This window comes from Podarcis filfolensis (assembly GCF_964270895.1).
Source record: "Podarcis filfolensis genome assembly, chromosome: 15".
Classification (NCBI taxonomy): Eukaryota; Metazoa; Chordata; class Lepidosauria; order Squamata; family Lacertidae; genus Podarcis; species Podarcis filfolensis.
Window position 1 is genome coordinate 16,146,470 of NC_139618.1, and position 27,290 is coordinate 16,173,759.

The window sequence follows — 27,290 nt, forward strand, 5'->3', positions numbered from 1 at the left end:
GAGCTTCATGGCTGAGTGAGAGGATTTGAACCCTGGTCTCAACCAGGTCCTAGTCCAATGCTCTAACCAGTACACCACACTGACTCTTTTTAACAGGCTTCATTGGCTGCACACTGTTCTTGATGCCATTTCTGAAACTCCTAGAGGAGGTTGGGAGTCTGTCTCTCTATATAAAACACTCCACTTCTCCACAAGCGCTTGTCCAGTGAGCATCACAGGCTCTGCTGATGCAGGATCTCTCCTCAAAGACCCAACTTTCCCCCTTCTTTCATATAATGAGAGGGTTTTTAACCAGGATGAAGATGAAAGAAACAGGAGTGTTTTGCAGAGCTCTGATTCTGCAACATGGCAGATTTATTCTGGCAAGGGAGATTTCCCCCCTTTGCAGCTGAAAAATGACCTAAGAGCTACTTCCTTGGGGGTGAATGACCAGAAGGGGAGCCCGAAGGAGGCCTTTCCATGGAAGCTCCTTCCTCCCCCAATGTAAGCAACACTTTCGCCACCCTGGTGTCTTCTTATAGCAATATTTCCCATGTCCACCCCCCACTGAGTCATGGGAGGCCGAATGAGGCTGACCTGATATCCCCTAATAACTCCATTGATTAGGGACAGCCCATGCTGTCTGGTTTTTGTAAACTGCTTTGAGGTTTTGCGCAATCAGGCACTGTATAAAGTCTATGAAATAAAGCAATGAAATAAAACAATGGCTTAGATTCCTCAATTACAGAACTCCCTTGGGAAATGAGGGCTGCATGTTTCTATCACACCGGTGCTAAATAGTTTACGTCTTTCTTATGTTTTGGGAGTTACAATGAGACCTATATGCCCTGATTATCCTTAGTGAGGTAGAAAACAGGGGCTTTTTGCTATTCTGCTGAAATTTAGTGTTTCAGTAGAAAGTATTGGTGAGCCGTTTGAGAGAGATGGTGTTTATCTCATTCCGCTTATACATTCGCTACCTTGGAGGCTCCTATTGCAGGATGCTCTGGGCAGGGAATCAGTCAACAGCTGGGTGTTATGTTGTGCTTGGGAACAGGGGAGGAGAGGGGAAACGGAGCAGGCAAAATACACCAAGTGACTTGAATCGTGAATTTTTTTTTAAAAGGACATAAGATATGTAAATAGAGAATACCTAACATTTCCTCTTGAGCATTTTGCTCCTGGAATGTCAGTAGATTTGGGTAAGCCAAGGAAGTGACGGAGAGTCTGGAATGCTCCAAAACAAAAATCCCCAGACTTTATAATGCTGCAGGAAACTTGGTTTTAAAAAGAGGCTCGAGCTATTAACACTTATAAATATTTCTTGAGGCATGTGGTATTCAGTCACAGGCACCTCTAAAGCAGGGAAATATTTGCATGTCCCCTCATGTATCATTTAAAGAGGATGCAGTTCTTGGTGATCTACCAAGCAGATACATATTTCTTAAAAGGATCCTACATGAGGGAAATTCATTGGGATTGATCTATAGCCCAAATAAGGACAAATAGGTGTTTTTAAAACCTGTAGAGTATTTGATCATTTATGAGGCTTTCAACAGGGACCCTTTATATGGGTGGGAATTTGAACAGGGCATTGGACCTGAAAGATGATCTGAAAGGAAAGTGGTAAGCCACAGCTACAAAAAAATCCATGTACTTTAGCAGAACTTTTAGTTTTTACATGGTGATTTTTGGAAAAGTATTTCTCTTTCTGTTGTCAGGATTGCAACACATATATTAGAACTGACTGCTTTGTTCCTCTGATTTGACTGACAATACCAAGCAAACCCCGCCCCCCTTTCCACAGTCTCTCATGGCTTTCTCCTTCAAAGCCTTAAGGGTGAGAAATTTGCCTTTTTGAAGGCAGCAATCTCAGAGTTGCCAAATCTTACCTTTCAGGTAGGAATTTTGCAATGGGTGAGGGAGCCCTCGCTGGTCACTGGAAAAATCCAGCATGTCAGCATCATTTTAAAACAAAAAACCAAAACCAAAACCCAGATTTTGTCCCAGAATGCACCTAAATCCAGACATGTGAGATTAAAACAGGGGAGAAAAACAGATAAATTTGTTCAGTCCTGGAGTTCATCTCCATCACTGCTTGGGATGCCCTTTGCATGCTTTCAGGGTCCTTTCCCCCTTCCGTAGAGGGATATTGGAAATATCTGGTGCTGATGACACAGGTGGGGAAAGCTGGAAGTGGGGGAGCAGCAGTGAAGACCCACATTTTTGACTCAAGAGAGCAGCCTCAGCTGGCAGAGACTGGCCCACTTCTTACGTTCAGCAACAAATACTTAAAGTCCTTCCCTGGCATGGAAGGGCCTGGAGCCCCCTGGCCGCCTCTGCCCATCCCAGGAGAAAGAGGCTTTGCAAGCCCCCCTGCTTAAATGAACTCATAAAGTATATTGTTCCACACCACCCCATTCTCCAAACAGTGAGAGAGTCCAGGGGTTCCAGGCTCATACCCAGCATTTGGTTTCCTTGGAAGGAAGGTCAGCAGAGACTGTGGTGTATTTGGGATATATGGCTTTATTTACATATATATACAACCTGAACTTTGGGTCCATTACAGAACAAGCAGGTCTGTGTGTACCCAGCTTCCAGCCTGACTCCAGTTCATCTCACCCACATTACTCTGGTTCTTGTTTGCCTACCTAGCAGCCAGGTGAGGCGGGTGGAGGAAAGGTCCACTCATTAGCCTGGAGGGCACCAACACAGTGGTAGCTCTTGCAACCCAGCTCAGTCTTTGGGCATACAGATGAGGACACTTAAGTTGCCAAATAAGGTCACTCGCTGTCTTACTAATAAGCTTGTGTGACTAGTTCAACAACAGCATCCTTTACTAGATTGCAACCATCATTGGGCACAGGACCCCCAAGTATTGGAAGAGACTCAGGGCATCATCCAGATGAACCCCTCCCAAAACCTAAAACAATATACAGTGGGGAAGATCAACGCACCCAAGGTTTGCAATCCAAACAGAAGCAGAGAACTCAGCGCAGGAGGCTTCTTTTTGAGGTTTCATAGCAACACAAACTGAGCTTCTTCTCTCTCCCTCTTCCTCTCTCTCTGTAGCCTCCTAGTTCATCATTTTGGCAGCTTCTCACCACTCCAGCACTAAGGACGGAGGACTGGACCTTAATTGTCCTGCTCTCAATCCCTCTTTGGCAGCGACCAAAACAGTGAGCGCTAAGTTCCTTTGAGTTAGTTTGGTTAATTGAGGGCTTAGCTTTCCTCCACTATTTCCAGGCATGGACCCCACGCTTTAAAGCTCCATGTCTGAGCACCCTTTTTCCTCTCCAGAGCTTTCCCTGTGAAAACCCACTCTTTAAAGCTCAGTCAGAGCAATTGGGAATAGCTCAGTTGGTTAGAGTGCGGTGCTGATAACGCCAAGGTTGCAGGTTCGATCCCCATATGGGACAGCTGCATATTCCTGCCTTGCAGGGAATTGGAGTAGATGATTTTCAGGGCCTCTTCCAACTCTACAATTCTATGATTCTGTGAAATGGGAAAGCTGGATTGACATTTGCTCCGATTGAGCACTAAAGAGTGGGTTTTCGCGAGGAAAGCTCTGGGGCAAAAAATAAAACAGAGCTTTTAAACATGGACCTGCGCTTGGAAAGAGCAGAGCAAAAGCTAAGAATCCCAGAAAAGACACAGATCAAGTGCCAGATCGAATTACAGTTCTTCCACAATACTGGAACTCAAACCTCATTGCCTACTGAAACATCTTTTGGGATGGCCATCTTCTGAGAGCCAGTGTGGTGTAGTGGTTAGAGTGTCCGACTAGGACCTGGGAGACAAGGGTTCAAATCCCCAATAGTAAATAAAATAAATTCTGCAGTTCCAACAAGAAGCAGACAGATAAGCACCCCCACCCCGGAGAGGTAACACCATGAACAATAACAATACAAATAATATTTAGTCTTTATCAAGCATCTCAAACACTAGACACCATACAAGAGTCATGTCAGAAAATCCCCGCCCGCCCTGCAGGCTCAAGCAAAAGTCCCACCCCCCATTTTCACAGGGAGTAAGGAGACGTAAGGAAGGAAGATATGGATCCATGACAATGTCACATAGGCCCCTGCAGACTCCCTGCCAGATGCCCTTTGCCCTCGGTCCTCAATGGCCCCAGTCCCTCTCCTCCTGATCATCCCCATTGAGACTGCAAACTCTCTAGAGCAAGATTCAGTCACTTGGTGCTTAGTGTAGTAGTAGGAGCCAGTGTGGTGTAGTGGTTAAGAGCGGTAGACTCGTAATCTGGTGAACCGGGTTCGCGTCTCCGCTCCTCCACATGCAGCTGCTGGGTGACCTCGGGCCAGTCACACTTCTCTGAAGTCTCTCAGCCCCACTCACCTCACAGAGTGTTTGTTGTGGGGGAGGAAGGGAAAGGAGAATGTTAGCCGCTTTGAGACTCCTTCGGGTAGTGATAAAGCGGGATATCAAATCCAAACTCTTCTTCTTCTCCTCCTCCTACAGTATAGCATCACCAGGCCTGAGGGGGAACCCGTGTGTGACCTCTTCAGATGTTGTTTGCAGGGCAACACACACACACACACACACACACACACACACACCTCATCCCCTGCCCTGACTGCTGGCTGCTGAGGCTGATGGGAGTTGGGAGCCAGACAACGGTATCTGGAGGAGCACAGAGGTCCTTTCTGATTTATGAGTGTTTGTTTATTTGAGCTCAAGGTGGCAACACAGATTTTCCCCGCCCTGTTTTATCCTCACAACAACCCTGCAAGGAAGGTTGGGCTGAGAGGCAGAGGTTGGCCCAAGGTCAGCTGAGTGGGGGATTTGAACCCTGCTCTCTCCTAGGTCTTAGTCCGACCCCCTAACCACTGTATGCACCACAGGCTCTCTTGCATTCCAAGGCATCGGGGTGAATTAACAAGCAGTTTATTTAAAATTTACAAAACACAAGTGGTGCTTTATTAATATTTTAAGGCAATTAAATAACAACATTAAATATATTTAGGGCTACCTGTATTAGAATCTGGCTGTTCTGCCTTTCCTCCCACCCCACCCCTCTTCCCTGTCCACGTCCAGCCCAGTGGCCACTCCACCTCCCTGGCTTAGAGCCTGCAAAGGGGTCATTTCCGCAAGGCATTCTAAGGCAAGAGGGCCAACTTGAATAAAATATGGGCGGGGAGGAGGTAAGCCCTGCCCTGCGTAATCGATCACATGGCATGGTGAACACACACCATTTGAATAGCAATGCCCATCAACTTTGGGGGTCCCGGCCCCCTCAGATATTTTATTGGGAGAGGGCGAAGAGACCTCAGCCCCTAGGAGTTGTCTCCTATGTTTCAAGGTCCCATCTGGGGAAGCTCTGGGCCTTTGGCACAGCATCAGCCTTGCATGCAGAAGGTTCTAGGTTCAAACTCCTGCAGCCTCTCCAGGTAAGGATGAGAGAGATCCTTGCCTAGAACCCTGGTGAGCCGCTGCTGCCAACCAGTGTCGACAATACTGAGCTATATGGGCCAATGGTTTGACTCTGTATAAGGCAGCTTCCTATGTGCTTTGTGTCCACCTGAGTGGGGCCTCCTGCCCAGCTGGACTCTGGGTCAAGTATTTGTTCCATGTGTCTCTTTCTTTGTGCAATGGTTAACCTGCAGGCCCCAGGCAGGAGGGAGGGAGGGAGGGAGGATGCAGATCCTGGTTCCCATGGCCTGTGGGAGTCCCTAGGCTCTCCCTCAGCGGCTGTGAGTTTTGCCAGGCCTGTGGGCTCCCCACTCCCTCAGTCAAAGGTGAATGTTTTGCTTGCAACTCCTACGTTGAAGGGGGTTGGGCTAAACGACCTTTGGGGATCCCTTCTGACTCCACAATTCTATGATTCTATGAAAAGTAGCAGCAGCAGCAGCAACTTCTTCCTTGTCCTATTTTACGGTCCTTTTCTTCTCTTAAAAACAAATGACCCGTATTCCATTCGGACGGCTGGTCCCAGGAGAAGACGCCCCTCCTGCGGGGGTCCCTCGTCCTCCTCAGGGTCCCTTCAGGAAGCAGCAGAGGCAGCAGTTGAGGCAGGTTTCAAACAGTCTCTAGCCTCAACCCAAAAACACACCCGTGGACTCCAAAGGGCCAGCGCTGGAGGGAAAGTTCCAGGGCCCAGGCGGCTGAGGAGGCGAGGAAGCCCACGTGCCAAGGTCCTCTTTGGCTGACCCGGCCCTCACTTCCCAGTGGCGTTGGCCCACGAAGGGAAGGTGTCCAAGTGGAACATGGCGCGGCCCCAGCTGTTTATGGCCAGGGTGATGCAGAAGACACCGATGACGTTCATTACGATGCCCGTCTTGGCCTGGGAGGGAGAGAAGAGAAGGAGGAGGCAGGTGTCTCATGGGTCAAGCTCAGGCAGTAGAATACTTTTGTGGGAGGGAGGCAAGGAGGAGACGCTGCCGTCAGAGCATGACCTGTCCTGGTCAGGAGGGAACCACCCCTTGCCCAGAGAGATCTCCTTGTCCAGGAACACAGTGTGCAAACTGTGTGCTCTCCCCGCTTCACGTGGCCCGGATGTTTTGAAGAACTCGGTGAACAGTTAGGAAAGAGGCCCCTAAGAGCATAAGATGAGCCCACCGGATGAGGCCAATGGCCCTTCTGGTTCCAGAAGCATTGACGCCTCTGACCGTGGAGGCAGAACGTAGCCATCATGGTTGGTAGCCATCAAGAGCCCTCTCCTCCTACATGAACCTGCCCAGTCCTTTTACCAAACCGTCCAATCTGGTGGCCATCGCTGCTTCATGGAACTCATTCCCTCAAGAGGCAGCGATGGCCACCAGATTGGATGGTTTGGAAAGAGCCTTCTGGATCAGGCCAGTGGCCCACCTAGGCCAGCATCTTGTTCTCACAGTGGTCAACCAGATGCCCATAGGAAGTCCACAAGTAGGACCTGAGGACAAGAGCTGTCTCCCCTCCTGCAGTTTCCGGCAACTGGTATTCAGAAGCTCTGAGCAAAACCATCATCACTGGTACCCTTTAGAGCAGAGTGCCCCAAACTTGGGTCTCCAGCTGTTGTTGGACTACAACCCCCATCATCCCTAGCTAGCAGGACCAGTGGTCAGGATGATGGGTATTGTAGTCCAAAAAGAGCTGGAGACCCAAGTTTGGGAAACGTCTGCAAATTAATATCAGTCAATGCCCTCAGTTGTGTCATCTTGGTTAGGCCCACTGGGATTCCTCCACGCCGGCCACAAGCCAGCCAAGGCCTTCTTGCCTGCTCAGCCTTAAGCTGAGCCCCACAGCAAGATTCATCACAATCAACAGGAGACATTAGCATCCCCTTAAAGCAGCCTTCCCCAACCCAGATGTTTTGGGCTACAGTTCCCATCAACCTCAGTGGGCAAGTATTGCAGTGGTACCTCAGGTTAAGTACTTAATTCGTTCCAGAGGTCCATTCTTAACCTGAAACTGTTCTTTCTGGGTTAGCGGAGTCTGTAACCTGAAGCGTATGTAACCCGAAGCGTATGTAACCTGAGGTACCACTGTATTTATTCTAATATGGTGTGCTGGCTGCAAGGGCTGATGGGAGTTGTGGTCCAAAACATATAGAGAAGTGGTTTCCTAACCTTTTGGGGAGGGGGACATCACCCACTTGGTTACATAAACACCTCCCCAGTGCCTCCTTACCCTACAGAAAGCATTATTCAGAATAACGGTTTGTGTGACCCACTAAGGAAGATAATAAATTCAAAACAGTAGCAATCAATTGTACAAATGCCCTAGATGGACTAGATGGCCCTTGGACTAGATGGCCCTTGAAGGTCCCTTCTAACTCTACAATTCCATGATTTTTTCAAAATCAAATGAAAACTTCCTCTCCAGGGAATCCCCCCTCACCCAGGGGAGTGGTACCTGCCACTTTGGGAACCACTGATCTAGAGGTTTGGCTTCTTAGCAGCACCCACAGAGAGCAGCCTATGGGGAGGCTGGGGGAGGCCTGAGCAACAGCAAAGCTGCCCCCTTACCATGTCTGAGACGCGGAGGTGTCCGTAGGAGAATACGATGGCATTGGGAGGGGTGGCCACGGGTAGCATGAAGGCAAACGAGGCGCTGAGGGTGCAGGGAATCATGATGTAGAGGGGGTTGACCTCGATGGACTGCGACTGGAGAGAAAGAGAGCAGAGAATCATGGGGCTGGAAGGGACCCCGGCGTCATCTCGTCAAAACTGCCTGCAATGCAGGAGTCACAACTAAATCACCCCTGACAGGTGGTCCTCCAACCTCAGCTTGAAAACCTCCCAAGAAGGAAAGCCCACCAACTCCTGAGAGAGTCCTTTCCACCATCAGAAAGTCATTCCTAGAGTTTAGTCGGAATCTCCTTTCTGGTCATTTGAATCCGTTGGATTGGGTCCTCCCCTCTGGAGCAGCAGAAAACAAGTCTGCTCCATCCTCCAGGTGATATTTGAAGATGGCTCTCCTATCTCCTCTTTTCCAGGCTTTCTAAACAAATTTGCCAGACAAACAACTGTATGCTTGTGGGGCAGAGACCTGTCGCCTGATACCTGGCATGGATACAGTACTTGAGATAGTAACAGTCCTACTCTAGGTCCTAGCCCTCAAAACTTATTCAGCTGGGCCTAAATGTGAACCTTGCTGGAACCCTGGCTGGCCACCAGTGTGCGGGAGGCCAGAAGCCTCCATTCTGCCTTGGTTTCCCTTGTTTTAATCCTTACAAGCTGGGTTTAGGGTTGTCAGTGTGAAATAAAAATCAGTAAGGAGGAAAGCTCCCTTACCAAGGAGGCGAAGACTGGCAGGAAGAGGGTTGCGGTGGCCACGTTGCTGGTGCATTCGGTGAAGATGGCGATGACCAGGGAGAGGATGATGGCGATGGCCCAGGGGGGGACGCTGTGCAGAGGGGTCATCTGGTCACCCAGCCATTTGGAAAGCCCTGAAGCCTGGAGTTGTGGGGCAAGAGCAGAGAAAGAGAATATTGTCCGGTGCTGAAGTCAAGCGTTGGTCAGCGATCAAAGCAAAACATGGTGTCAGTGAAGTTAACTCTGTAGTCAAGAAACCAAAACAGATCCCAATAGCTCTTCCCAGTAGGTCCTGCTCCAGCAAGGCAGTTGTGAGAGCTGAAGGCCCCTGCCTCCCACCACCTTCTAAGTCTCCTCCTCTCCCTGACTTCCCAGGTAGTCTTAGACTGTGCCTGCGCACAACCAATCTCTGCTCTGCTCTGCTCTTTTCATGTCTCTGTGTGTTCTAGGAGACCAGCGGGGAGGGGAGCTGGTCGCAGCAGGAGGGGGAGACTCCCTGGCTTCTTCAGCAGCCTGACTCATCTCTGCCTCTTGGCCCCCCACCCCACCCCACCCCTGCTTCTGCCTCTGAGTCCGGACTGCTCTCTGCCACAGCCTCTTCCTGCTCACTAAACTCTGTTGCCTCTTCTGCTTCCAACACCTCCTCCTCCCAGTCTGCTCCCTCTTCTCCCTCTGACACTCATCGGCATCCCAACACCATCTGAGCCTTCTTCCCCTGGGGGTTCCCTTAGAGGTTTCCCAGCTGGTGCCTCCCATCACTCCCCTGTATCCAGCCAGTCCATGACAATATTGGGGGGGACCGACCACCGCTGTGGTCTCCTGACAATCAATTGTATTTGTCCAACCACTGAGGGTGGTGGTGTCCTTAACCCTTGGGGCCCATGTAGTACTTTGCAAAACCCACAAAATGCTTAAGACTGCTGCTGGATCAGGCCAGTGGCCCATCTAGCCCAGTATCCCGTTCCCACAGCCCAACCAGATATCAGTTATGGGAAACCAGGAAGCAGGACCCAAGCAGATCAGCACTCTCCAGTTGTTGTTCCACATGATCTGGCATTCAGAGGTAGACTATCCCTGGGCATGGAGGTTCTGCTCTCACAACAAACGCCCATAAGAAAAGCCCTGCTGAGTTAGGCTAGTGGCCCATCTAGTCCAGCATCCTGTTCTCACAAGGGGGAAACAGGTGCCTTAAAGATTTGAGCACAAGAGCAACACTCTTCTCTCCCACGGCTTCCAGCAACTGGGATTCAAAAGCATTTCCTGTCTTCAGACAGCTCCGGCAATGCACAGAGGAGCCTCATCCCAGGGGAGGGATCCATGCAGGTCTCCTCTTGAGCTAGAGAGCGTCTTACTGAATTGGGGCCCCTCCCCACATTAGAAATGAGGGTCCAGTTCCCGATTCCCCCTTCATTTGCAAGGAATCGTACAAAACAAATTGGCACTAACAAATAAAAGTTCCAGGGTGGCAACAGAAAGCAAACTAAAAATGCTTTTGCAGTTCATCAAAACTATCCAGCAATATCAAGTTACAGGAAAACTGGTGCTATTAACAGTAAATCCTTCTAGTTGGTTAATTGGTTCGGCAACTTCCGTGCACATGATGTGTGATGCTAATTATTTCCCCCAAGAGTTAAATGATAACTAATCAGAGGCAGCTACAGGAGAGCTGTGAGATTCAGGTGAGGGGCAGATGCCTTGTCAATCCCAGCAGGTATATAAGAGGATGACCTGGCCTGCCCAGGCCTCCGGCTGGCCGGTTACTTAGTTCTAAGGATTAGAGCAGGAACCAGCTTAGCAGGGCCAAGTCCTGCACACTGCTGTGGTGCTGCTGCTAAAGAGGCCTCTTTTCCAATGCATGGATGAGGCCGGCAGGTTGGGCAGCGCACAGCACCCTCTTTGTCTGAGCCCGGCAGGGCTTGGCTCAGGCCAAGTTCTTCTGGGGAGGACAAGGGAGGCTTGTTCCGGACGGGCTGCTGAATGGCTGGCGGGGTGGAGGTTTTTTTGCATTTAAACGTATCATTTGGAGTGGTGCTCAATATGACCAGGGAGAGAGTTTGCAGTCATTTCCCAGCGAGTTGAAACTAGGTCAAGTCCTCCCTTCTCCCGGGGACACTAGAATGCAGCTGGCAGTGGCAGGAGGGGGCTCTGGTGCCAAGTGGCATCGTGGAGGGCACATTCCCCCCCATCACCCCAAGGCCAGAAAAACGGCAACATCACGGGAATCACGTCCAAGAGCCCCGGATGGAACAGGGGGAAGGACAGGCCTGCAACCTGCTGCACCATTCTGTGCCATGGGGCACAGCCTGCCCCACCAGCGCTGTGGTTCGCTTGGCGCAATTGACAGTGGCCTTCGAGCTAGAGAACAGCCAGCCCTGGCATGCTTCTAGTGTTGCCAGGGAGACTGGGGACCGGCTACTGCGGTGAGGCTCAGGCTCAGCTCAGAGAGAGGCCCCTCAAATTCCCCACTCCCCATGGCTTAAGCACACAGGAGGAGGCCTCACTACAGCCACCTAAGAGCTGTAGCGGTTAGAGCATTGGACTAGGACCTGGGAGAGCCCTGGGTTCAAATCCCCTCTGCTCGGCCATGGAGTTCACTGGGTGAGCTGCCCCTTAGCCTAGCCTAGCCTACCTCACAGGGCTCTTGCGGGGATTAAATGAGGACAGGGAGATAAAGAAATAAATCGTTTGCAAGGATTTCCCAGAAGGATTTCCCTTTCCCTTCCTGCTCAAGCTTTCGAACGGAATACATTTTCCAAAAATGAGAGAGGCCACACGCAAGACTTGCCTGGAGGTTCATAGGCCCTGCTCCCTCCCACAATTCCCAACATTACAGGAAAGGGTAGTGCACTCTGTGTGTGGCTAGAGGCACCCTTTGGCTGCCCCACAGCCTTTATTTACACAGAGAGAGACATATTCAATGACGCTGCCACTGTGGAGGGAGCCACACGTGAAACGCATGCCTCCAAAGTTGGGTGGCAAAGGTCCAGGTTTGGCAGAGCTCTCTGATGCCCATAACCAGCCAGCCCCCCTCCTGCCACTACCAAGGACTTACGTCGCTCCCATTGGCCAGGGCGAAGCCTCCTCCGAGAAGCAGCACGATGCTCCATGGCATCTTATGCTGGACCACCTTCCAGTTCAGCAATGGGGCAGGGAAGAAGGGCTCCTTCATAGCTGCGGAGAGAGTCCAAGAGAAGTTGGGTGTGAGGGGGGAGGCAAGCAGGGGCCAGTGAGGACACCCAGCCACCTACCATGCAGCTGGCACCAGCAGGAGGCTGCCAGCAGGCTGGATGCCATGGCAAGGGTCACACAGAGATCAGAATAACTTTATAGGGTAGGAGCTGTTGAATAGGGGAAGAAGGTAGCTGACTGTACTCCATGGGAGGTTTTTAAGCAGAAGTTGAATGGCCACCTGCCAGGGATTCTTCAGCTGGGAGTCCTGCATTGCAGGGGGTTGGACTGGATGACCTTTGGGGGTCCCTTCCAACCCTACAATGCTATGAAATACTGGCAGAACCCAGCACGCCCCTCCTGGTCTGTCTCTTTTGACCAGCCTCCTCAAAGGCCCTGTGGGGGGCGGTCTCCGCCTTCCTTTACCTTCCTCCGCCTCTTCTAGGTCGCAGCTGCTATGACTGCAGAAGCCACACCTGGGCCTGGTGGCAGGAAGGATGAACAGGAGAAAGGCCACGAAGATGGCCACAGTGGCATCCGTCACATACCTGGGACACGTTTGGGAAGATAAAGAATGAGGAGGTGGCAGCAGTGTCCCATTCGCCTTGCTCAGTCCCAAAAGCAACAGGTCAGCCAGTTGAATGCCTCAAACCTCCAGCCAGCACCCCCCACACACCCTGGAGGGAACATGAGCTCCCAGGAGAAATATGAACACCCTCCTTGCTGCATCCCTCTCTGGGCCTCTCCTAGGAGTCCTTTCAAAAAGGATATTGCAGAATTGGAAAAGGGCAACCCAAAGGATCAAAGGGATGGAGCAACTCCCTTATGAAGAACAGTTGGGACTTTTTAGTTTAGAGATAAAGCGAGTAAGAGGCAACATGATAGCAGTTTGTGAAATTATGCATGGCACAGAAAAAGGTTCTGATGGAACCTCCAGGTGCAGGTGCAGCCTATCTCAATCCCTAGGTTTTCAGGGGTACCTAGCCACTGTGAGGACAGGAAGCCAGACTAAATGGACCATTGGCCTAATCCAACAGGGCTCTTCTTGGGTTCCTCCAAGGTGCTCAGATTCTCCCATTTAACCTCCCAAATTTCCTGCACAAGCAAGATTTCTTCCAGGCTGCTCCCAGAGTCTCCCAGCCAAGCAGGGATTCGAACCTGGAACAGGCTGGCACAAGGAGGAGGAGACTCTTCGCTGCAAGCAATCCTGAGTGCCCTAAGCCTGGTGCTATCGGGGAACCCCCCCCCCAAATACAAAACACCACACAGATAGCATCACTGGTCTGCAAAATGGCTAGCAAGAGGAAGAACAAAGCCCACTCACTCCTTGTCCTTGTTGAAGAGGGTGGTGGCCCAACCGGGGATGAATCCAGGGTCCCTGGTGAACCAGAGGAGGATGAGGAGGGTGAAGGCCAGCAGCACGTTGAACTCTGCAAAGGAGATGGGCCCCAGTTTCCGGTGCTCCTCTTTCAGCACCCGCAAGGCGGCCTGCTCCTTTTCCGTCCTCTGGGTCCCGCAGCCCCAGGTCTTCCGGAAGCTGGAGAGAAAGAGCAGGGTGGTCAAGGCAGGGGGCCAAGTAGACTGCCAGGTAACCACTCTAGCAGGCTGACCTTTTGGGTTGCAACCTGGGGGATTCAGCAAGGAGGGAGGGAGGGGAGGAGAGGGTCCCACAACTGGGCACCTGGCGCAACTTGGGAACTTGGCACATTTGTGTTTGTTGTCTGTGGCGGGCTGGCTGTGAGCTCAACAGGATACCCAAAGGGGGAGAAGGATCTGAACACAGAAACACCAGGAAAGGGCATACACAAGAGGTGCTGGAGGCTCCAGGAGAGAGCCAAGCTGGGCTGGCGCAAGTCGTGGCCAGAGCAAAGCCGCAGGTGGCGTGGCAGAGCAGCCACGATCAGGGAAATGTACTTGTTTCTCCAAGGAGCTCTAGGCGGTTTACATGGCTCTTCCCTGCCACTCTCACGACACCCTTGCAAGGTAGGTTAAACTGAGAGACAGTGACTGGCCCACAGTGAGTTTCATGGCCAAGTGGGGGGCGGATTTGAACCCTAGTCTCTCCCACCTTAGTTGGCCCTCTAACCTCTACACCACTACTGGCCCTTCAGAGAGGCGCAATGGGGAAAGCGCATTGATGGGAGTGTGTTTTTATGTTTACGCAATGAGGCCCCTTTAGGGTGAAAAGCAGCTGAAGGCTTTTAGCCACTATCGCTAATAGCCTTCAATTTCCCTCTCCTCCATGAATTTACGAGTTGCAGGAAACCAACAGTGGGGAGAGGATTCATGTGCTCAGGTTCTTTCTGCCAGTTTCCCATTGGGGCATCTGGTTGGCCACAGGATGCTGGACAAGATGGGTCATAGGCCTGATCCAGCAGGGCTCTTCTGATGGTCTTCTGTTTGCTGGATTCCCAGCAAGGCCCAGAAGCAGCCAGCCAGGCCAGAGGTCAGGGACAAGGAGTCCAGGAAGATCTGGATGGCTGAGGGCTGCCACAGGTGCCCCAGCCCCGGACAAAGCAGGGCCACCTTATCCACCAGCCCACCCAAAGGTGCAGAGTCCTTACTTGAACCCCATGAAGGAGACCTGGAGCCAGAACCAGGCGAGCGTCAGCATCAGGAGCATGTTCGGGAAGGCAAAGCCAAACCAGGAGGCAAAGTTCAAGATGTCGCCGTTCTCAGGGAACAACCTGGGAGGAGGAGGAGGAGGAGGAAATGGTTGAAAAGCCTAGAATCACAGAATAGTAGAAGTGTAGAGCTGAAGGGGTTCCCCTAAGGGCCATCTAGTCTGACCCCCTGCCCAGCAAGGCAGGAATCACAACTAAAGGGTGCCTGACAGATCCAACCTCTCTTTCAAAACTTCCATTGAAGGAGAGGCCACTAGCTTCCAAGGAGCCTGATCCAGTTGTTATCCTCAGAAAGTTCTTCCTAATTTTGAGTCGGAATCTCATTTTTTGTCAGTTGAATTTGTTGTTTTGGATCCTCCCCTCTGGAGCAGCAGAAAACAAGCCTGCTCCATCTGTGTGGCTCTGAATGGTAGAACATGAAACTCTGGATCCTAGGGTCGTTGGTTCGAGCCCCAGGTTGGGTGAAATATTCCTGCATTGCAGCGGGTTGGACTAGAAGACTCTTAGGCCCCTTCCAACTATGATTCAAAGAACTCTATGAATCCAAGTGGCAGCCCTTCAGATATCTGAAGACGGCTCTCATATCCCCGCTCAGTCTCCTTTTCTCCAGGATAAACAATTCCAGCTCCCTCAACCTTTCCTTGTAAGGTTTAGTTTCCAGACCCTGGATCATTCTGGCTGCCCTCCCTACACACCTTCCAGCTTGCCAATATCCTTCTTAGGACTCAGCTACAGGAGCAAAGAAAAAGTGTTTTATATGCGTTATAACACTGTGTCACTAGATGGCGCTGCGGAGCCCCGCCTTTTGCCAACACAATTTCCCATTGTGCAGTTTACAATGCGTTTCCCTAAAATTATTTCTTGATGTGTCTAGATCCAGCCTTTAACCTGGACACAAAAATCCCGGTGGTGTCTGACCAAGGAAGAATAGACCGATAGGAGAGCAATGTGGAGGTCATCAGGAACAGGGTGGGGGAAGGCTGTTCCGGGAGAACCCCAGCTTGGATTGTTTAGGAGTAACACAACAAGTGACCAAGAGGGCTGAACGAAACACAGGCCCCCTTTCAGCCCAATGACCCCAAGAAGAAAAAAACCCCACGGCACACCGTTTTGGTTTCAATAAAAGAGCCACACAGCAGAGTCCAGCCTGTGTGTCATGTTGTGGGTGCGGCAGAAACTTACTGGTTCATCTGACCTTTGAGGACCAGGTTTGGCCCCGTCCCGGTCAGGGTTGCTGTCCCTCCGATGCTGGCAGCGTAGCAGACACAGAGGGTCATCCCTTTGTTGATCCTCTTCTTGGTCTCCCTCTCACACTTCTTGGAGCTGTCTGGCAAGTGCCCGTTGCCCGCAACTAATAATAATAATAATAATAATAATAATAATAATAATAATAATTATTATTATTATTATTTATACCCTGCCCTCACCAGCCAAGACCGGGCTCGGGGCGGCTAACACCAGATATAAAAACAATTGATTGAAATACAACTTAAAAAACAAGATTAAAATACAGCCTCACTGGAAGGAGACAAAGCTGATTTGGCCTTTGATTGCAATGCAACACCAGGTGGGTGGGAGAAAGAGACCAGAGTGAGCCCTCAAGGTGCAAGTGGTGCGCTGTGCGCTGTACTGGCTCCAGAGAGACCCACCTGGCTCAGCATAAGAACATGTGAAGAGCCCGGCTGCATCAGACCCAAGGAGGCCCATCTAGTCCAGCAACCTGTTCTCACAACGGCCAACCAGTTGCCCCTATTGGGATTCAAGCCCTCTCTTTTCCTGTGGCTTTCAGCAATTGGCATTCACAAGCATTGCTGCCTCCAACTGCAGAGGCAGAGCACAGCCACTAGGGCTTTTAACAGCCTCCAGACAGCAGCTAACCAGCTGCCCAGCTGCCTCTGGAAGAGAAAACTACAGAGAGTTACTGTTAATTGTGTGGTTCACATTAGGGGCATTAAAAAATAAAAAAAAATCCTTGGGGCTGATTATTTTTACACTTGCAGGGGAAGGTTTAACCCTTCCCTTCCCCAGCCATGAACCTGATGAAAATCAAGATACAGAGGCAGTAAAGTCTGCTACTGTAAGGGTCCCTGCTGGCACTCTGAGAAGCTTTTTCCTATCTCCGATTGCTGCATGGGAGGAGCTGACTCTCTTATTGAGATTGTGGCTGGGGAAGAAAGGGCTAAGCCTCTCCTTGCAATGTGGAGCAGCACTTGTGGAGTGTTGGACTAGGAGGACCTGGGAGGACAGAGTTCGAATCCTTACTCAGCCACACAAAGCTCACTGGGTGACTTTGTGGGGCTAGTCTCTACCTCTCAGCCTAATCTACCCCAGAGGGCAAAATGAGGAGAGGGAGAGCTGTGTATTTCTCGGAAGACGTCTGGCGTATGCATTTTATTATTTATTTATTTCATAAAACGTATACTACACCGCTTGACTGCAGTTGGTTGTTGTTTTTTAAGCCTCAAAGCAGTTTACAAAAATGATAAAAACAATAAAAATTATCAGCAAGATAACCATTCAAAGCTTTCAAAAACCACAGGCTGGAAACAGATTAAAACTTGCATTGGCTTTCTAAAATTTATTAAAACTGATATCAGTAGTATTCTTTAAAGCAGCTCCTCCAATGCCAAGGATTGCATTTTTAAAAAATAATAATCTCCTGACATGGGTGCAGAATGTGGAGTTAGATCCCTGGTCATGAGGAGGGATGTGAACATGGAAGTCTACACCTTTTACCCGCCAGCAGTATCTGGTATTGACACGGAGGGCCCTTTCAGCTGTCATGGCTAACAGATTTGTCTACTCTTTTTTTAAATAATAAAAAAACCAGATGAAAACTAGCAGCTGCCCCCATGCATTACAAGACTGCGAGCTGTTTCACATACAGGTAGCCTCTCCTTCCATCCCTGGCCTCTCCAGGTAGCTCCCACTTGCCCTCTTTATAGAATGCTCTTCCTGATTTCTTTGCAGAGAGATTAGACAATGCTGGCTGCCGAGTTGAGCCTTCTCTCCAATTTGTTTACGGAGGAGATGGTTGCATCAAAGCAAACTTTCCGGGCCATTTTCCCATACCTTCTCTTATTGCAGGACAAACCTCCTTATTCAGGGGACGCAGGTTTGTGGCACAAGAGCTGCCAATCAGTTGGAATTGCACAACCTGCAATTTGCCAGTTATTATGGGATTGAATTCCAGCGGGAAATGGGGGCAGTTCAGAAGTGCCTGTCGTTTTTAGAATTCGTGGGAATGCTTTTAACCATGCTTAGAACTCGCAGACATGGCTTTTGCTCTTTTTAGAATTGTCGGGCTGTAGGCAGTGTTTGCCCTACTCAGCGGACCCACTGAAACTGATAGACACGGCTAAATAATGCTAATTTCAGATGCATGCGGGAGAGGGCTATCAATGGCAATTAGCAGCTGTCTGGAGGCTGCTATGAGCCATAGTGACTGTGCTCTGGCATCCACAGTTGGAGGCAGCAATGCTTCTGAATACCAGCTGCTGGAAGTGGCGGGAGGGGGGAAGTGCTCTTGTGCCCAGGTCCTGCTTGCAGGTTTTTCATAATGGGCATCTGGTTCCTCCCTGTGAGAACAGGATGCTGGACAAGATGGGCCACTGGTCTGATCCAGCAGGATCTTCTGATCTTCATACTTTCAAGAGGTCTGCTCTTTTGAGTTGGAGTCAATTCTGGATTTCAATTCAGTTTAGTCTTCTGCACTCCTCTGATGGCCTTAGACCATGCGACGGTTAATAAACATGTGAAATAAATGATTTTTAAAAATCTAATGCTGAGAATTCCACATGAGTGTCAGGGGCTGGAGTGAGGAGGAATGGTGGGGACAGTCCCCCCCCCCTTTCCTACACCTTTCTGAAAAGAGGAGGACAGTGTAGATTTAGAACAGTGGTTTGCAGAAGGTCATATAGTTCAGAGGCTGCAGAGGGAAGGAGCTGGGAAATATTGGAGGGGGGGCAGCAGGAAGAAGAAGCACCAGGGAAGAGACAGCTAACAGACTCAGTGTCTCTTGAAAGCATTCCTGACCCCCCATCTCCCAGAACAAGGCATGCCTTGAGAGTAATAGAACAGAAAACTCAGAGGCAGAAAGCACAGATCAGCCAGCGCAGGGAATAGAAAACGTAGAATAGGAGGGACTGAGGGGGTGGGACTTGACTTGGAGCAACGCCATTAACTAAGAGAGACAGCGTTCCTTCGTCTTTCTCTGTGAATATTGAATAAACTACATGGTAAGAACTCTTCTTGTTTTTCCGCTTCTTGGCATCCCACCGTGAGAGGGATAGGATTCCCTGAAGCCTTGACAATGAGGTTGAGAAATTTTATTTATTTTTTAACCATTGCTCCCCGCTCCCACCGCCCCACGATTCCTTGCAGCCGTCGCCCACTTACCCTGCACTGTGGAGACCCCCAAGGCAGCCACCTTCCCTTCCAGTTCACCCTTGGGGTTGCTGTGCTGCCCAGCAGCTGCAGACTCCATGACGGCCAGATCCTGCTCAGAGCTGTTCATCTGGTCCAGGACCGCCTGGACTATGGGAACCATCATGGCGGTGGTGGCCGTGTTGCTGATCCACATGGAAAGGAAGGCTGTGACCCCCATGAAGCCCAACATCAGCCTGCAAGGAGGACAGAGGCAGGCGGGGAGGAGAGAGGGAAGCTGGCCAGGTGGTCGCTTGGGGTGTCCGAGGATCGGCCCCAGGTGACCAAGCAGAGGACCTTTAAATACCTTGACTCCCACCCACTCACCAAAAACAACACAGACATCTGAGGTTGGGTGGATAGGTTGGGAAAAATCATGCAGGTTTCACCCCAGAGCCAGGAAAGGGCAACCTGGCTGCGGCAGGGGTTTTGTGCTGGATAGGCCCCCCCTGTAGAGCTCAGCTGAAGCTGCCCCCCACCCTCAAAGGTGGGTCTACAAATCTGGCAGCACACATGACAAGCCTATGCCATGCTTAGAAAGCCAATGCAATTTTTACATCCGTTTTTAGTCTATTGTTATTTTAACTTCTCAAAAGCCTGAAACTATTGCTGTTATTTTTTCCTTAATTTTAATTTCATTGCTTTGACTTTTATGCAAATCACTTTGATGTTTCTTTAAAAAAAAAAAGCTATCAAGAGTTGTATAAATTTTGTGAAACGGATAAATAATAAATGGGAGGGTGTGCCTCCTGGGACAATGTACTGGTCCGCATGCCCAAGCAGCAGCTGTGAAAGGAGGCCCTCTGAGCATGTGACAAGTGTTACATGTAAGCCTCCGGCTCTGACCCAGTATAACCCCCCCCCCAGACACACACACACACACTGCATTAGAAGCCTCAGCCATCTCCCCACCTGGTTTCCCTTGGGATGTTGGGGTGGTTAGACAGGAGTCACTTACAGGGCTGGTTTCACCCCGACAATCAGCAGCACCCTCAGGGCAATGCGTTTGTGCAGATTCCAGTGTTCCACAGCGACGGCCACGATCAGGCCCCCCACAAAGAGCATGTTGGTGTCTTTCAGGTACTGCATGCACACCTGGGAAGTGAGCAGGGAAATGAAGGAGGCATAACTCTTGGTCACTTTTGGCCACCGTTGTCACAGATGGTGCAGCTTCATGGTGGCTGGCTTGGCTGCCTTCCCCGATTCCCTGCCTCTCTGGGGAGGGCTCCCTCCCCCCTCTCCCAACACCCACCCTCTGTACTCTGGCAATAGGGCTTCTTTGAGGTCTGGAATGCCTATAGTCCTTGCAGTCACCTCTGGGCATGCACAGAGTACATTTCCCTTCCCAGGATGGCCCCTGCTTGCACGGTGGCTCAGCTTGTATTTTTCAGGGCCCAATCCAGTCCGCAGCCTCCCTCTTGGTTCTTCTGCCCCATTCAAGTGCTAACCTGGCTGTATATATAGGTCTAATTCTGCTCCTGCCCTTCCTCCCTGTTGTCCTCTGACTTCCTGAGCTCAGTTGTTGGATTTTGCTCAGTCTCAAAAAAGGTTCCGGGTTCCAGGCAGTAGAAGAGGAAGAATTAGAACTTTCCTTGCCTCTCCTCTGCTGCCCTTGAGACTTACCTTTTTGGACTCCAGGATGCCAAACATCGGGAACAGGATGACAGGCAGGAGGGCTGTGACTGCCAAAGGGATCACCTCTGTGCACCAGTACACAGCCATGAGGATGATCACATAGCCACACCTGGCCTCCTGCAAGGAGGGAAAAGAGAGAGGGAGGGAGGGAGAGTTCCATCAGGCCCAGTGATCACAGACTCACAGAACTGTAGAATTGTATGGTTAGGAGAGACTCAAAGCATCCTCTATTCCATCTTCCTCTAATGCAGGACACAAGCAGGAATGCCTCAGGGCCCAGGAACCCTCCTTGCCCGAATGGCTGGACCAGAGGCTCAGCTTCCTCAGCTTCCACTGGGATGGGTTGAACTGGTGCACCCCACATTTTGGGAACTGGACATGCATTCCAGTTTTCCAGATTTGCCAGGAAGAGGCTTGACGGATAAAATCACTGGTCTTCGTAAACCTTTGTCTGTGTGTTCCCTGGGTTCGCTGCCAGCCCTGCTCTCCAAATAACTGCCTGCCCAGAGCTATTGTAGTACTGAACACATTGTGGGATTCTTTTTTTCAGAAGGCCCAAGACACTGAGACCCGAGGTTTGTAGGAACATTGATCCAGCTAGCTCAGCATTGCCCACACTGACTGGCAGCAGCTGCTCTCCAGGGGTTCTGGCAAGGAGTTTCTCCCCATCCCACCTGAAGATGCCATCTGATTTTATCCAGATGCCTGGATCGAGGACGGCTGACCTCCCCGCTCCTCCTTACTCTCACTCGACCCGGACTCAGACCTCTGCTTATCTGCTGATTGCCTAGCAGCGCTCTGACTGCCTTCCAACTCTTCCTCTCCATGAGATCTAATAGAGCCTTCTCTAGCGAGGGGGGGCAGGTCAAACTGCCCTTTCTCAATTCTGACAGTCAGTTCTCATCTCATCTACAGAGCCGGTCCCTTATTCACTTAATTTACTCTCTGAGTCTAACTCATCCCCTGTGCTCTGGGGCCCACGTTGCTGACATCCAGGGGAGAAGATCCTGTGCCACACACAACATTCTGCCTTCTGACATTTGGTTGCTGTTCCCTGCTCCCTGCTTCCTAGAATCTGCCTCCTGAGGCCACTGCCTCACTCTGCCTAATGGCAGCGCCGGCTCTGGCCTGATTCAGAAATTAGTGCAAAATAGAGCAGGTTCCTTGCAGATTCAGGAGGCATGGGAGAACCTCCCATTTCAGCTCATTTTCCACTTCTTCAGTTCTCCACAATGCCACATCAGTTTGCAAATTTCATTTTTTTTAAAGTCCTACTTAAAATTTGTCAGCATTAAGTGTTATTATATCAAAATATGCACATACATCTTTGCACACATTATTTGGCTGGAGAACTGGTGCATTGCAAAATTCAGAGGTGCACATTTTGAAAGAGGGTTCTGTGTTTCAGTTTGCGAACTGTTTTAGAAAACTGGAATGAGGTGAGGCTGCCTTTAGGTGCACACTGAATTCAATTTGCACAGGCAGAAAAGGCGTTGAGTGGATTGGCTGGTGGGAAGGATGGGGAAAGAGATCCACACGCATTCAGTGACTCCAAGAGCAAGGATAGGGGTGTCACTAGAACCAAAAAGTCCCCCGCATAAAAATTTACAACTACCACAATGCAGGAGAGTTAATCACTCCTCTGGCAGTCCGTAATTGGAATGAATCTCCACCAAACCACAATTACGGCAACCACAAGCCAGACTCTCTGGATTAATGTTGCGTAAACAGGCCAGATCAAACTGCTAATGAGAGGCTGAAATGGCCTAGAATTTGTCAAGTCAATTTTCCTGTGGGAAGACGGGGCCATTTAACGTCTTGTCAACAGGGGATCTTTGGGGCAAACACCTCATTGCCTCTCCATTTGATTGTGCCCAAAATGACTGTTTGCCAGAACACAGGGCAACCAACAGACCTGCTCACCCACAAGACGCCTCTTAAAAAAGAAAAGAAGAAGCGGGGTGTGTGTGTCAAATTTCACATTGGTCCAGACCTGTTTGCATGGGGCAGGTGGCCTATTTATTGTACGATAACTAATTATTATTATTTATTTATTTATTTATTTATTTATTTATTTATGCCCCGCCCATCTGGCTGGGTTTCCCCAGCCACTCTGGGTGGCTTCCAACAAAACACTAAAATAACAATAACCTATTAAACATTAAAAGTGTCCCTAAACAGGGCTGCCTTCAGATGTCTTCTAAACGTTTGGTAGTTGTTGTCCTCTTTGATATCTGGTGGGAGGGCGTTCCACAGGACGGATGCCACTACCGAGAAGGCCCTCTGCCTGGTTCCCTGTAACTTGGCTTCAGCCACCCTCCACATTTAGATCGATTTTATATTGCCGTTAACAGACATGGCTTCCCTCAAAGAATCCTGGGAACTGTAGTTTGCTAAGAGTGAAGGGAATTCTTAGGAGATGCCCATGCACCTCCCAGAAGCACATCAAAAGTGCCTGGCTGCAGAATGAGGCAAGGGGGGCCCATCTTGTTCAGCCTCCTGCTCTCACAGTGACCCAGCCAGGTGCCCCAATGGGAAGCCCTCAAGCAGAATTCGAACACAAGAGCACTCTCCCCTCCTGTAGTTTCCAGAAGCCGGTATTCAGAAGCATCGCTGCCTCCAACTGTGGAGGCACAGCATGGCCATCATGGCTAGTAGCCATCAATAGCCCTCTCCTCCATAATTTTTTCTAATCTTCTTTAGGGCCATCCAGGCTGGTAGTCATCACTGCCTCCTGTGTTCCATAATTTAACTCTGCACTGCATGAAGAAGGGCTTCCTTTTATCTGAAAGTTGGGAGGGAGAGTGTCAAGGGGTCCAGAACGACTGCAAATGTCCCGCCATGGAGTGAAGCGAGCATGACAAGACAGCAATATTTTAGCACACCTTTAAAGAAACAAAAAAGCCAGACATGTACACTACAGATAGGAAGACCAAGGAAGCTTGTAAGTTCTAAGCACCTCTCTGGCTCAATCTGGACATATATATTTTTAAAACACACAGTGAAAATGCTTTTTTAAAAAACATTTTAAAAATAGATAGTGAATTTGCCATTAGCTCACCATTGCCATCTAGTGTCACATTTGTATAATGCATGTAAAATGTTATATTTGCAGCTGTATAGCTGAGTCATATATGTGTGTGTGTATAGTAACCCACACTGCCAGAGCATCCCTGAAGCTTCTAAGCAAGGAGAGCCCATTACCTTCCCAAGCAGTCTTGGAGTAGGTGTTGAGCAGCTTGGACAGTCAGAAGGTCCTTCCTAATGTTTCTGGCCACTTTAACCCTTTGGTGCCTGGGTCCTGCCCTCTCCCGCCTCCCAGGCCCGCCATCACGACCTAATATGGGCAAAGGGGAAATGTCCAAATGTCCAGGGTGACTTCCCACGCCCTCGCTCTGCCTGAAGAAGCGCCTGGTGCCCTCGGCATCCTGGGTCAGCTTGCATCCTTCCACCCAGCACCAGCCAATGCCCTCCTGACCCGCTTGGAGTAAATCATTTCTTTAAAGTTCAAGAATACAACCAGGCTTAGAAATTAACTGCAGCTGCAGTCTAGAAGAAACGAAAGGAGGGACACCTTCTCGGCTTGCGCAGATAAATAGAATATTGGAATCGTGAAAGCACTGGGGGAACTGCTGGCGACACAGTACGAAAGCTGCATCTGTCAGTGGGATGGACGAGATTTAGGAGAGTTGCCTGTGCAGACATTGTTGGTCGGTTCAGGCTGCCCAACGCCCCACAGGACCCAAGGAGCATTGTGGGGAACGCAGGCAGAATCCGCTCCCCGCTGGGCACACAGCTTGCCACCCTCCTGGGCAGCTCTTGAAGCGCGTGCCGGATGCATCTGTGTAACTCTTCCCTTAGAATCTTAGAATTGTAGAGTTGGAAGGGACCCCAGGGATCATCTGGCCCACCCCCTGCAATGCAGGAATCTCAACTAAAGAACCCCTGTCAGATGGCCATCTGAGCTCTGCTGAAAAACCACCAATGCGGGCGGAGCTGGGGCTCACCGTGGGCGGCCCCCTCTCAAGGTGCCCATCTGGAGCTGGGACTGGCGCTCCTCCTTCCAGTTGACAGGGCTCCGTTCAGGGCTGGTGCTGAGATTTCCCCTTTCAAAACCACACCGAAAATCTTTTTTCTTTCTCCACAACCCCATCCCCGCTTGCTACTGAGCACCAGATTCCCACCCCCCCCCCCAATGAATCCGGGGACACTTTTCAACTTCAGTAGGAATGATAGGGTTTTGTATGGGGACTGATTTGTAAATCCGGGGACTGTCTCCAGGAAACGGGGACATCTGGTAACCTTACATTAGAGCCAGAAACAGATTTGAATCGGATCAGCGCTCGGACCGGAACATGTCCCCAGAAATGAACCGAATGTCTCTCTGCTTATGCAGAGTGCGTGTCCCTCGGCGCAGGAATTGCTTAGGGCTATCTCCTGTTTGCCAAGTGCCTCCGGGAAGCCCACAGACCGAGCCCCCCCCAAAAAACTCTGGTGTGTAGCATTTACAGGTATACGCTCCCTAGACATGGAGGTTCCATTGGGTTTGTCTGAATACTTTTTGGTCCAAAGGTGGCGGTGATGGTGACTGCCAGCTCCCTCTTCAGGCCCCCAGGCCCCCTCCCCTCCCTCTCTCGCATGTTCTTGCGGCGGGGGCTTATCATGAGGAGGTTTCACCCTCCCTCCCGCGTCTTCAATACCCCCAAAGAGGCGGAGGGGTTGGACACTCTGGGAGGGAGAGGCTCAGGTCTTCCCTCCGCTGTCGGAGGCAGGATGCTGCGGGAGCCCGAGTGGGGAGGGGGCGCTGCTGGTGGTCGGCAGAAGAGGCCCGCTGAGGGACCCCCAGGACGCCCCCGAGGAAAGAGACGGGAAGGGCGATTGCAAAAAGGACACCCCCGCGGCCTCTGGAGAGGCTCCGTTTGGACCTGGCGTGGCTTGGCTTCTCCCGCCGAGGCGACGCTTATGCCTGGCCCCGGCAGCAGCAGAGAAACGCCAGCCCGGGCCGGAGGCGGTAGACTGCTCCTGTCCGGGGAGGCTCGACGTGCCACCCCAAGAGGAACTGGCGGAAGGGGGGCGCCCCTTCGTTTGGCCAGGAGAGGGACCTCGCTCTGCCCACTAGGCAGGCTGGCTGGCTGGTCGGCCGAACTGACTGACCTGGGTGGGCACGAGAAGCGGCAGCGGCAGGAGAGCGAGCGGGGCGCCGGCCAGCGTGACCAGGGTCTTGCAGCGGAGCAGAGAGCGGAGCAGCGGCGGCGACGGCATCCCGAGACGCAGAGGCAGAGACAGCGCCGCGCTCGCCTCGCCGGCCGGCCTTTTAAGCAACAGCGCCCGCTTGGGACCGAGCCAGCCCCCGCCCCACTCACTCCTCTCCCCCCCCCTTCCCACTCCGGGAACCGGTCTCCTCCTCCGCCGTCGCCTTCGTCGCCTCTTCTGTCCGCAGGACGCCTCTGAGCGCGTGCAGAGTGCCCTGGCCTGGCCGCGCAGGAGTCGCCTGGACCTCTTGTTCACCTTCCTCGCCAGATCCAGGGAAACAGCTGGAACTGGAAAGTTACATCCAGAGTAAAATTTCCATCGGGCGAGGAAAGTCAAGCGAGGCGGGGGCGGGTCACCCCCTGGTGTTTGGGGGCAGCCGCAGGACAGAGAGGCAGATGGCTTGGGGGTCACCTCCGCTTCAGGTTGCACAACCAGTGGCGCGCTCTTGCGCAAAGAAATCGCTTCCTCGAAGGCCGGGATTTTTGCGCTAAAAGTGACGGGAAGCTACGGAGGACTTTGCTGCGACCTCATCGAAGTTCCCTGGAAAGATACCGGCTTCTGGTCTGGAGGTCACCGCCTTGGTAGAGCGGGGGTTCCAACCTGAATAAAATATGGGGGGCAGGTAAGCCTTGCCCCCCACATGACGTACTGCACGCACACCATTTGAATGGCAATGCCCATCAAATTTTGGGGGGGGGCTCAAATATTTTATTGGGGGGCGAAGGGACCTCAGCCCCTAGGAGTTGGCTCCAATGTTGTAGAGCCAGGGCGTTGGACTAGACTTCAGGTCCCTTCCAGGCAGCTCTACACTTCTGTGAAGCAGGGTCCCCTTGCCCGCCCACTCCCTTCCTTGGTGTCACTCTCAAGGGCCCCTCCGGACCATAATGCCCCTGTGCCATTGAGCGGTTTTCCCACAAAGTCCTGGCTGCAAATCTCATTTTACCTGAAAGGTGGCTGTAGGTACGAGTCGCTGTCAGCCTTCGCAATAGGAGCGTGATTATCCTTACCTACCTTACAGGAAGATCCCCGAGAGAACGGATATGAAGAGCTCTGAGCTCTTGAAATGGGCTTTTTCAATCTGTCTTTTTTGCCAGGCTTGCCCTGACCTATTAAATGGGACCCTGCTGCCCCTGGACTCCTGTTTTTAAGAGTTTTTACAAGAAAGTTTTTTGTAGGGTTTTTTATTTTTAAAAATCTTGAGCAGTTAGGAAATACTTTTAAATCATGAAATCTATGCAGAGACACATTCTCTGTGACTTTGGGAGTCTGCAAAGACAGAGCTCCTATCGATGGGACAGGAGGGGAGTGTTGCGTGCAAGGCAGGCTGATTCAACATTTCAGTCTGAATTGCTCAACCACTTTTTTCATGTACATGTTCCCTTTAAAACCACGAGGACTAGAATCTTACTTTATTTTCAGAGGAAGGGCTGTAGCTCAGTGGCAGAACAGCTGC

At 51.0% G+C, this 27,290-nt stretch overlaps 1 protein-coding gene across 1 annotated transcript; it reads right to left on the reverse strand.

Annotated features, from left to right (window-relative positions):
- Window positions 1-4,868: 4,868 nt before the first annotated feature.
- On the reverse strand, window positions 4,869-25,868 carry SLC13A5 (solute carrier family 13 member 5). Its single transcript, XM_083588694.1, has 12 exons — window positions 25,739-25,868; window positions 20,573-20,701; window positions 19,908-20,044; window positions 18,923-19,146; window positions 15,707-15,875; window positions 14,465-14,587; window positions 13,225-13,437; window positions 12,327-12,448; window positions 11,785-11,903; window positions 8,712-8,873; window positions 7,944-8,081; window positions 4,869-6,280 (listed from the first exon to the last, which is right to left on the reverse strand). Exons 1-12 carry the CDS (start codon window positions 25,844-25,846, stop codon window positions 6,155-6,157), a joined length of 1,770 nt encoding a protein of 589 aa, XP_083444820.1. The 5' UTR covers window positions 25,847-25,868; the 3' UTR covers window positions 4,869-6,154.
- Between the last annotated feature and the right edge of the window lie 1,422 nt (window positions 25,869-27,290).

Coding starts and splice junctions, on each gene's coding strand:
- SLC13A5 (XM_083588694.1), bottom strand. CDS start 25,846: ATGCCGTCGCCGCCGCTGCTCCGCTCTCTGCTCCGCTGCAAGACCCTG. Junction 14,588..15,706: donor CTCAAAGGTCAGATGAACCA/GTAAGTTTCTGC, acceptor TCCTCCTCCCAG/GTTGTTCCCTGAGAACGGCG. Junction 6,281..7,943: donor ACCTCCGCGTCTCAGACATG/GTAAGGGGGCAG, acceptor TCTCCCTCCCAG/GCCAAGACGGGCATCGTAAT.